This window comes from Gambusia affinis, linkage group LG09, assembly GCF_019740435.1.
Source record: "Gambusia affinis linkage group LG09, SWU_Gaff_1.0, whole genome shotgun sequence".
Lineage (NCBI taxonomy): Eukaryota > Metazoa > Chordata > Actinopteri > Cyprinodontiformes > Poeciliidae > Gambusia > Gambusia affinis.
The window spans coordinates 6,349,535-6,361,081 of NC_057876.1; the positions used below are offsets into that span (position 1 = coordinate 6,349,535).

An 11,547-nucleotide genomic window follows, 5' to 3' on the forward strand; every position below is an offset into this window, starting at 1 on the left:
TACAGGCAGAAAAGCTAAAGTTAAAATATTTTCCACATTTTATAGTTCACAGATAATAACTGGATTGGTCTACCGTCAAAACAAAATCAGCAGGGAAGAAATTTACATAAATCAGAAACTAAAAAACTAAAAACAAACAAGACAAATGTAGTGTGGTAAAATAAAGAAGAAAGTCAAATAGTGAGTAAATGTGGAAAATTCAAATGTTTAAATCTGACCTGTTGTGTGGTTTTGGTGAGTCATTTGCTGTAAAGGGAATCTTTTCTCTCAAAAGCCTGGCAGAGATGAACAAACTATGGATCAAACTAAATTTGTCTTTGATTGGTCCAGGGTTGGCTGACCAAAAGCAGACATTTATAAGGTTGGACAATATCCAGCCATGTCTGCTTTTCATTTAGTGCACTGCACAACCACACAAAGCTTCCCAATTACTTTTGGTCTAGTTTCTAGTGCAAATGTCTTCGTGCACTTAAAATAAGACACAACTAACTTAAAAGTAACTTTTCAGCAGCATGTAGGAATTTGTTCTAAGTAAATAATTCCTTAACATTGATGAAAAACTACTAGATCCACTTGAAGATTTTTTATTCCATTTATAAGTGATATAATCTGACAAACTGAACTGGAACTTAAAACAAATTCTTACATCTTGCTGAAAAGTTACTTGCAAGTTAGTTTTGTCTTGGTAAGATTTTGTATATTTACAGTGTAGCTTTATGTCAACAAAATATTGTATCACTAGTCAATAACATACATAGAAAAAAAAATATTTATATTGATTTGGAATCTCTAAATAAATGAGAGCTGTACAGTTTATGTATTTTAGCTGATGTGAAACTGAAATACCTTCCTTAAACAACTGAAGCTACATTATGCTTCAGTAATTTAACTTGGCAGAAAAGTATCTGTTGTTGAGCACTGCTTGGTTTTGTGTCAATTAAAAAAAAACACCAACACATTTCTGTTATATTATCAACTTACAGCTGCATACCAGTATAATGTAATAAAAGTAATTACATTACTAAATATTAAGTCTCATACCTGGCATCAAGAATGTAAGATGTGACCTAGTCTTTGATAAAAGACTCTTCTAATGTAGAAAAGCTTCATTATCCTCTAGAGTTAAAATCGATGAACTTTCTCACCTGAGCCAAAGTTTGCTGCAGAACGATGGCCAGTGCCTGGAACCTACAGTTGCCGTCTGTCAGGAGCCCTTTGAGCTGATGGATTGTCCGTTCTCTCTTCTCGTCCTGTGCCGCAGTCCGAGACGTAGAGGCCTTTGCTCGTTGGGAAGGCTGCTGTTGATGCTGCCTGGAGACGGTCTTGGCTTTGTTCTTGTCCACTGTGAAAGCAGACAAGTTGTTGGGACAATTCATCTTTAGCAAATCCCGCCTATATAGCCCCACACACACGGTCACCCAACCAATGAGTTTCTGTCAGGTATAGTGCAGTGCACTTCTGCCATCCAGAAGTGCACTGCCCGATCATTCAGCCTGATGGGTAACAGTGCTGCCCCTCAAACACAGTTAGTTTTCCATATTTTAGTTTAATCCAGGCACCCATCACCAAGGGCAACGCTTTAGATGTGCGAGTTATAAACACATTGGTGACATCTGAAGAAGAGTACACTGTCACCAGCACTAGAGCGTCATGGAGTCAGAAGAAAAAAACTTCCAGCATTCATAAAGCACGTCTTGAGTCCAGTGAGGGGACAGGATGACAAACCTGTATGAGTCGAGTTGAAGTGAAATGGACTGAGCAGGAGGATGTCTGGAACCACCATAAGGCTGCAAATAGGGCGCGTATCTGTTAAAAGATTTTTTGATTTCAGAACTGACTTATTATTGACGACGATAAACTGATCATGCATGTAGCTTTCTGCTCCGTGCATGATTATAAAGGATCTTGCCATTCATGTTTTATCTCAAACACAGAATCTCTCGCTTATCAAAGCATTCCAGTTTAGCTGGTTTGACATTTCTAACCATATTTTAACAAGCATCACATTGGTAAGTTTCTATTTATAAATGTGATGGATAGTAATTTCTATTTCTATAAATTATAAAAATAATTTCAAATAATAATTTCAGACCAAGGAAAAATTATTTCCAATAGAAAATTTACAAAACTTCTAATAAAAGCTGCAGGAATGTGTCTGTCTGGGGAATATTTAACTCAAGTGAGAGTAGAACTACTTCATAATAAAGTTACTCAAGTAAAAAATACTCCTTATAGGTAACTTTTTTTCCAAAAAATGTTACTCAAGTAAATGTAACTGAGGTAATGTAACTAGTTACTACCCAACTCTGATTATGTAACATTTATTTGTTTTACATGGGTCTGATTTGTGTTAATTTACAAGGAAAAAAAACAAAACAACGGTCATAAAAAATGTTGAATTCATGATAAAGATAAACGTCATAATGCTGTTTACACAGCAGCAGTGTTGTGAGTTTGACTCTTTTGGGGACTGAGCACATTTTTCCACTGTTGGTTTAATGAGTGTGTAAAAGTAGGATGTTTTGGTAAACCGACTCCTCCGCCCAATCTTTCTGGGGTTTTTTTTTCCCTGCAAAATAAGAAAGCGAGCTGCTGATTTAAGAGTTTCTGAATTTTAACAGACTCTACTACAACTCACTCAGTGGATCTTTCTATCCTGACACATGAATATAAAACATCTGGTAATTAATGCTTTTGCTCCAATAAAAACACACAGCGTGTCTCTAAACGTTAAGCTACTACGTTCCATCCATCTATCCATTTTCTAACAGTCTTGTCCCTAGTGGGGTCTGGAGGAGTGCTGGTTATCTCCAGATAATGTCCCATACTAAGTTCCCATTATATATTAATTTTTTATATCCTTAGATCAAGTTTTTGCATAATTTAGTTAGACAGCTATATCTGAATCAGAAAACCCCCCCACTGAATTAAATCTCTGATTTCTGCAGGCCTTGAAGTTACACTGCCCTCTGGTGGATTTTCAGAGTAAATCAGCTTGCAGTAAATAGATACATCAGCACATTTTAGTTTCAGCAGGATAATCAGAAATCCTCCTGTAAAAATATGAAATGATAAATAGATCTCGATTAGTCTGCAATCTTAAAAGTAACAAAATCATTTCAGATTTAACTAACAAATTTAGACCCAAAAGAGATTTTCCCGTTTCTCATAAATATATTCATAAAGTGAAGTGACATGCCGATATAAAAATAAACTGCTTGGGCTTCTATCCAAGACCACAGGAGGATGTTATAAAAACACTGCAGAATTTAAATAATTTATGGCGTCACCAGTTAAATTATTCAAAAGTGATCTTGAGAAGTAGTCCAGCTTCAATCCATAAGACGCACGCAAGATCGCCTACTTTTATTTTTAGCTTATATAAGGACTCTATTGTTCATTGGTTTCTTCAAACAAGTGTAATAATAGAAAGATGGGCAGGAAATAGCCCATCTCAACGAGTCAGAGGAAGCATCGCTGACTTTGTTAATTTTTTGTTTTCTAGAAAACACAAATTGAACAAACAGAGTCTCTCTTTAACCATGGAAACAGACGACTGACCCCAGGAGTTTGTCTGTCTAAAAGTCCAGAGAGTAGTGAGGAAACACGCTGCCCCTTCACTTCGTCTCCAACTTGAAAACGTAGCGTCAAGTCAACACACTGACACTGCACCGTTCAGAGACATCACATCGCAGCACAAAGCATGATGGGTGAGGAGACCCCTCACAATTGGACACTTGTTATGGTGCTTGGTGGCAGTAATTACAGATATCTATTTTCTGCACAGAATGGGATTTAAACAGAGGGCCGCTGTCTGAAATAAGTGCAACTTTACCACCGCATTATTCTCCAAGTTGGCTTTAAAATTTTTATTTTACGAATTAAAGAAGAGGCATAGATATCAGCATCTTTCTCTGAAAGGGTTTTCCATTGCAGATAATTGACTGTTTTATAATAACCAAATGAACATTTAACTACTCTGTTCTTACTCATTTTAAACAACATGCCAGCTGTTATTGCACATATGCTTTTTTTTTTTTTTTTGGACTGATATAATGTACTGTAAATATTCTGTACATTTTTTTGGAAAAGGTTATCTTACTCAGTTGGATCCATTGGATCGTGAGTCAGATATTTTTATTTGTAATTGCACAGTATTTTCTGTTATAGTCTTGTACAGTATAAGTTTGTTATTATTGTTTTTAACACTTAAAGAAAATGTTTTCTTTGTGTGTTAACCTACTCCTGATGCTGCCCTTACACCTGACTGCCCCCTCTGTGGGTCAATAAAAGCTGTTTCCATTCTATTTCTAACTGTTATTGTGATTTTTTTTATTAGGTCAAGGTTACAGTCTGCCATCAGGACTGTTTTGATTATTATGAAAGCAACATATTGATTTACTACTGCGCCATGTTCCCAGAACACTGCTTACTGATCACAACAAAGTGACCAGGATCAAAATAACCTTCATGCACCGAGTAAAACAAGAGTACTCTGTTATAGAGAGGAAATAAAGAGACAGTTTGCTTGACAGCTGCGTAAGACGGAGCCGTAAAAAATTACGCAAACCAGCCAAAAATGCCAATATGCCTTCAGTAGAGTCAACCGTGTTTGTTTACAGCTGGCAAAACTGCCGTCACATCTAAATATACTTCTGTGGAGTTGCAGGTTTTGCTGAGCGAGGTAAGTAAATGAAACCTGAACCACTTGCTTTGCTAACCATCAAGAAGTATTACTAAAAATAGCCTGAAGGAGCAGTTAACTATATTTGAAGGGAGAGAGAAGAATAGTAATGCTACAGCAATCAAAAACACACATATGACAGACCTGCTTTGAAAACCACAGGGCTTCTCCTGCATCCTGACAGCAGCTGAATGTTTCGGAGTAAGCCTTTGGCGGTCAGACGCACGTGGATGATCGACAGGGAGAGCTTTGGAGACCATAACATGGCTCAAAAACAAATAATTCAATGTTTGTAGCCAATAATAGTAATAATAATATCAAAATCTGAATCGTTGTCCTAATGTAGATGCCTCATCCTTGATGTGCACACCAGCAGCTTTGGAAGTGTCTTTAGATGACTCTGATCAGAACAGGAAGAGAGTAACTGAATAAAAACAACATAAAGAAGTTGCAATAGTCACTCCTCAGGGACGGACTTGAAAAAAGTGAAGGCACCCAGTTCAGCATGGCAAGCCTTCCAAGTTAGAAAACTAATTCCCAGCTGAGAGCATAAAGGATGTCCAGTCGCTGTGGCCCAGGCTCATATGTGATGTAGGGAAACAAGCAAATTAAAAAAATATATATATCCCTTAATTCTGGAAGTGTTTAAGAGCTGCATTTCCGAGCAGGATGATGGTGGTGCTGAAGCAGAGCCAGGATACTGAGAGAGAGAGAGAGAGAGAGAGAGAGAGAGAGCAGGCGATGTGGGCGGAGCGCTCAGGAAAGCTGCAGCCAGTAACAACTGTATGTAGTTCTCTGGCTACAGAACATTTCCCTCATTTATTTCAATTTGCTCTCGTACCAGGAGGAATGGGAATCGACAGGCTGCTCAAGTTTTGACAGGAGACTTAAACTAAATATGAGAAATAGACAAGACGAGCTCAAAAAAAAGCAATAAGGATGCCTCATATTCATCACTAGCCAAAATTATTCACATGAAGCAGAACATAGAAAAACTGATCCACGTTTTCTAGAAAGCTTCAATTTGGAAACATAGTAATTTTCCAGAATGAATAGCGTGATTTTGAGCTCAAAGTACTTAGGAAGTCAGGTTTTATTATCAATATGTTTCAGGTATCATAAAAACAGCATAAATATATTTTTTTTGTTTTTAAATATTTTCAAAAATATTTTAAAATACAGATTTTTTAAATAATTTGTTTTTTAAAAATACAGATTTTTTTTTTAATCATGATATACTGAGAGCTTTACTCTGTTCATATTTATTTAAACAGCAGTTCCAATGCTTTGATTAGCATCTAAACCAGAATCCAATCAGGATTTTAAAGTGAACTTTTGGTTCCTAAACTAAGAGTTTTAAAATCATTTAAATGCCCCAACTTGTTTTTTAAAAAAAGCCAACATTTATCACTGCTTTTTCATTTAATAAGTCAAAAGTCAACATGGTCAGAGTTTGACAAAAAAAATCTTGCAATTGCAATACGGCAAATGCCAAATAAAAAGATGTAATTTCAATAAAAATTGGTACCCAAAGGCCACAAAAAAGAAAAACATATTAGCTTGTAGATAAAGTAATGCATCAGGAAATTCAAATAACTGACCACACGCCTATTATCTTCATCTCCCAAACTAACCAGTCCTAGAAGATTGCAAAGGTAAACTCCAAACATTTTTAGACTTTTCAAGATGGTGTAAGAACCCAAGCTAGTATTGATTCTTGTGTCAAGACATTTTAAAGGAGTGTTGAAATAAATCAAGTAAGGGAGGTTGCCATGGTTAAAAGTAACGAAAGAAACCTTACCAATTCCACAATACGTACGTTCAACAAGTCTTCCATAATGTGTCTTTTTCAGCGGAGTGGCTGCAGAGATTGATGATCCCTTGCTTGTGGGAGCTGCAGTCAAGGTTGCTACAAGAAGAAGATCCACAAGGGAGAAAAAGCTGAAGTTAATCCAAACCATCATGAAGCAGAATGCTGGTCTCCAACACTGAGAACCGACACTTGTGTGCAGGTATAAATCTGAACTAACTACCAAGAGGAAAAACATAAACAGGCCAACAGAGATAGATGTGATGCAATCAAATCATGACTAAAATGTTTTCATCATGTTCTGTTACCATACAGTCTCAGTGCATTGTTTGATACGGATAGAATAAAAGATTAAATTGAAGAAATTAAAAAAGACAAAATAAAAAGAAAAGAAAGGACTTGTGCTAGCCTATTTGTATAAATTGAGACTTTATTTCAAAAGGGATGGTTGAGGATTTTTAAAGTTTGTGTTCTGTCAAAAAGTTTCAATTATTTGATGTCTTACCTGTGGCAGAAAGCTGTCCTATTATCTTTATACTAGGACATTAGAAGGACATTGCGGCATTGAAGTAGTAAAAGTCCAGATTAGTTGGTCCTAGAGGCAGAATCTAACAGCCAGTCTAAGATAAACTACGACAATGGACAACTTCCAGTCTTGAAAGCATATTTTTCCAATACTTCCATTAAATGATCCTTTAAACTATACTCAACTTTACTTTGAATGATTATTTACACAGACGATGATGATTATCTACATAAAAATGGACTAGATTGGAAGCAGAAGAGTTCATGACTGAGGTGGAAGATGGAGCATCGGAGGTTTGACAGGAAAGCTCTAGGATGTCTGTTTGGCTGGGGACAGGAGAGGAGGATGATGAGCTTGTTCCTGAGCCAAATCAGTCATTCTATTGAGGTCGTCTCCATGTGGCTGGCACAGAGCAATCCAATCTGTGGCCTCAAAAAAAACCTTGCAGGGTTTCTTCAGCTTCCTGTGATCACTTTCTCACAGCCTTTTTCGCTACAGGTAGTCTCTGACCAAGCGATTTATATTTCAGAGCAGAAAAGAAAAACAAGGTTGTGATTTGATTTCCCCAGAGGAGAAATTGGTTTTGGAGTTATATGAATCCTTTACATTTGTGTAAAACAAATCCAATGTCTTGTTTTCTCAGGTGGAGCAGCAGAAACTGGTGAAATGTTGGCAATGTAGAAGAGAGTGAAGCATGATTAAAATCACCAGATACTGACACAAATGTATTGGGGTGTTGTGTCTGTATGTTAGCAACAACAGAACTGATGACATCACATGCATTACTGCTAATCCACCTCCTGTCCTTTTCCTGCCATTTAAATCTTTGTCTGCTCATATTTTTAGGTAGCCTGACAGAGAGACGTTGGAGTCGGGGATACAATTCTGCTTAAACTCTTGCTGAGTCCTTGTCAAGGCTTGAAGTTCATCCAGCTTGTTGGCTAACAATCTCATGTTGCCTATTATGATTGATGGAAGAGATGGTTTGAAGTTCCTACTTTTCTTTCTCATTTTTACTCCTGCTCTGCATCCACCACTCCTCCTTTTAACCTCCACTGGGATTCCTGGCTTCATTTGTGGCATTATTTCAGCTTCTGCAATGTTAATCAGCTGCCTTCTGTTGTAAGCCACCTTGTTGCTAAGGTTACGCATCATAACAAATGAGCAAAGTGTAAGAACTGTTAGCAAAAAAAAAAAAAAAAAAAAAAATCAATCCAGCTGCACAGCATCCAAAACCAGAAGGAATGGCTGTTTAAAAAAAAAGCATTTATTCTGTCAGAATTGAATGAATGAAAGTTTCAAAAATTAAAAACCAAAGTCTGACAGGAAGTCAGAGAGCTGCTCCAACATACTGTGACTCTGAGTGACGCAGTTCTAGAAAAATGGTGTTCGTTTAAACAGCAACATATGTTTTGGTTTCAAACAGTAATGTCACTTGTGGCACACTGCCTCCTAGGTCTGCTGTTGAAATTATCATCCAGTGCAAATGTGTCAGCATTGAAAAGCTCCATAAAATAGCGTTTACACAAAACACTAGAACTTTTCTTTAGTCTGATCTGATCTTAGCCACTCTTGGATGATCCATTAATGCCAGCCTGTGGAAATGAATAACCTAAATTTATGCTAAACAGCAACACAAAGAGATTTATCTACTTCAGGAAAGATAGTAACTGCTTAAAACATTTTGACAGAACCTCACTTTAAAAAACCTCAACTATTGCTTTAATAAAATCTGCAAAATATGATCTCAGATCCATAAGGAGGAGTTTCCTACCTGATCCATTGTTCCTTAAGGGAGCTGAAACAAGCTTTGCTTTCAGCAAAGAAGATTTAAATGGTGCTGATTTCTGGGCAGCTCCTCCGGAAACTAAGGAATAATTATAGACATGAATGGGTTAAATATAAAGTGGGCATGTAAACTCAGAGAAATTTTATATTTCAACTGCAGAACTTAAAACAAGGCAATAATCATACTAAACTTTAAATCACGTTAGGATCAATAAAGTATTTTTGAACTGAAAATAAAATTCTATTCTATTAAATCAACAAAAAACAAAATTATGAACAGAATGTTGATCATCGTGACGACCATTTGCCAGTGAAGAATAAACAAAACATGAAAGTTTCACATACAGTGCAAAATTACAGTTTCTGCTAAACCTGAAAGCAACAAGTCTACCCAACAGTAAATAGCAACAGCCACTTGTGAGTTGCCATCAAGTCTCGAAAGCTTTCTACCGTTTCCATGAAATGCAGTCAACAAAGGGACGATACAGAGGCGATAGGATCCGATGAGCAGGCACGTCAGCAGCGCGAGGTCACAGCAGGTTTCTGCATGGCTACGTCCGACTACAGAGGAGTTATGGAAGACGTGAGCTGGGGATTCAGTCCAGGTGCAGCTTCGAAGTCCGGTGTATCCATCCATAGGTTTTCAGCTCAGAATTTGGAGACTCCGCTTTCTGTCCACCTCAGAGGACATCGGGCTGAATGTGTCTGCTTTTACTCCTCCAGGCTACGCAGTGTGTTAAGTAGAGTGGAACAGTGGGCGTTGCCATGACAACACAAGGTGGGGTTCCCCAGTTTGGAGTACGGGTTCTCTCAGCCAATCACAGCGGGCTGCAGTCTATTGACTACTCTGGGTGAGAGGACCAATACATAACAAATGTCCTGATGCTTCATACTACTGGGCTTGAGACAAGTTTATTGAAAACATCTTTTAGAAAAAGAAATGAGAAAAAAAAATTCATATTAACGTCAAGGCCTTGAATTGGTCAACAATTCCCTTTATGTTCCAGCTGTATAATCAGTGGGCAAAAAAATAAATAAATAAATAAATAAATAAATAAAAAAATTTGTGGTCTTCACACTAAAAACAGATTTTAAAACAGCCTGCAGTAGCTGTCCTTATTTCTGCATACCAATAAGCCTCACCTGGTGTATTCTTAGAATCCTGACTCAGACCCGGGATCCTCCTTGGGGGTCTAACAGGAACCAAAGGGGGCCCCATGAGTGAGGAGCGACCGGGAGTCTGAGGAGGCTTGGGTGCATTTTGATGGAGCTTACTGCCTGTGGATGTCTCCTCTGTTCCCACGGCTTTGTGACTGCCTGGTACGTAATTGAGAAAATGAAAAACACACAAAATAACAAAGATTTTCAACAACAACAACAAAAAAATTGTACTTTGTTTTTGATTGTAAATAAAACACCAGAAACTCTCCAGCTAAAATTCATACGTAAACAACCACCAAATGCCACACTGCTTTCTAAAGTGGTGTAGTCGCTTGAGCCCATATCAGAACATGCTCAACATCACCATCTGATGGCGAGACCATGCTACTGCAGCCTGCTTCATTCAACCTTATGATATAATATATAGTTGGCTGCCAAACTAGCAGGTGTATCAATAAATTACAGTATCACTAAACTCAATTAATTTTAGTAGACAATTTCAAACAGTGAAACTCAATGTATTAGTCATTACAGAATGACACAACTGAAGTGATGTTTTGGTTATTTTTGAGAACCAATTTTTTATTATTATTTTAGAAAATTAAAGGCTTTCAGCCTTTCTTACGTTGTCCAAGTGCCTAAGCACCTAACCACTTCTACTTCTGTGTATTTCTGCTAGCTTGCAGTTCTGGGACATAACATAAAAAAAGAGTCCACTGCACTGAACCCTGTTGAAAACCTTATGGTTAATCCACCAAAAATGGATTTCTGAACTCAGGAAGAGTTCAAATATCAGTATTGTTGTTTCTAAATGAATATTAATTTGTTTTCTTTGCATTATTTGAGGTCTGAAATCTCTGCATATTTTTCCTTATTTTTACCATTTCTCCTTTTCTGCAAATAGACACTAAATATTTGCGTGGTTTTTCTGAGACATGATATCACTGGTTCATAGAAGAAAAGAACAATGTTCATTTTGCTCAAACATATATACCTACAAAGAGCAAAATCGAAGAAACTGATCATTTGAAGTGGTCTCTTAATTTTTTTCCAAAGCGGTTCTATCTTTTATTTATTTATAAGAAATTACTGACATCAATACATTTTAAATAATATAGCATGAATCACGTGGAGAATAAAGGTATCCAAATGAATCTTTAAATTGAACCCGTCTCACTCATTACTTTAGCATGACCACAAGCTCAGTGCTGTCCAGTGTTTTTCTGGGACTAATAAATAAATTTAACTGAAAGATAAGCCTACCTTCAATACTTGTGCTTCTTTGGGGCTTCCCAACAGTTCTTGTGATCCTGCTCCCAGTCATTCCCAGGGCTCCTTGTTTGGACCTGGCTGACAGAGGGGTGAGTCTGGGACCTGCAGCTGGAGGGTGGGGAAGTGGTGCTCCTCTACCTTGGCTGGGAGAACCAGGATGTTGAGATCTACTTTTATTTTCATTTAGCTGAGCTCCTGCTGACTTGCTGGCTTCTGCCTGGGAGAAAGAAGAAAAAAACAAAAAACAAAATGTAAAACCTATAAAATAAAATTTTCTTAAAAAAACTCTCCAACGTGTGTTCAAGT

The 11,547-nt window shown here is 37.3% G+C and overlaps 1 protein-coding gene across 10 annotated transcripts in view; it reads right to left on the reverse strand.

Annotated features, from left to right (window-relative positions):
- The window catches only part of mtus1a (microtubule associated tumor suppressor 1a), a 30,749-nt gene that overhangs the window by 11,910 nt on the left and 7,292 nt on the right, over positions 1–11,547 (reverse strand). For 4 of the 10 annotated variants that reach the window (XM_044127497.1, XM_044127494.1, XM_044127496.1 and 1 more), the window contains exons 3-8: positions 11,233–11,458; positions 9,952–10,125; positions 8,795–8,887; positions 6,486–6,593; positions 1,726–1,806; positions 1,146–1,342 (exon numbers count right to left, since the gene is read on the reverse strand). In XM_044127497.1, coding sequence (XP_043983432.1) covers positions 1,146–1,342; positions 1,726–1,806; positions 6,486–6,593; positions 8,795–8,887; positions 9,952–10,125; positions 11,233–11,458 — 879 coding nt within the window. Of the gene's footprint in view, positions 1–1,145; positions 1,343–1,725; positions 1,807–4,828; positions 5,347–6,485; positions 6,594–8,794; positions 8,888–9,258; positions 9,551–9,951; positions 10,126–11,232; positions 11,459–11,547 lie in introns of those variants that run through there. The other 6 variants (XM_044127493.1, XM_044127499.1, XM_044127498.1 and 3 more) reach the window with 6 other exon arrangements.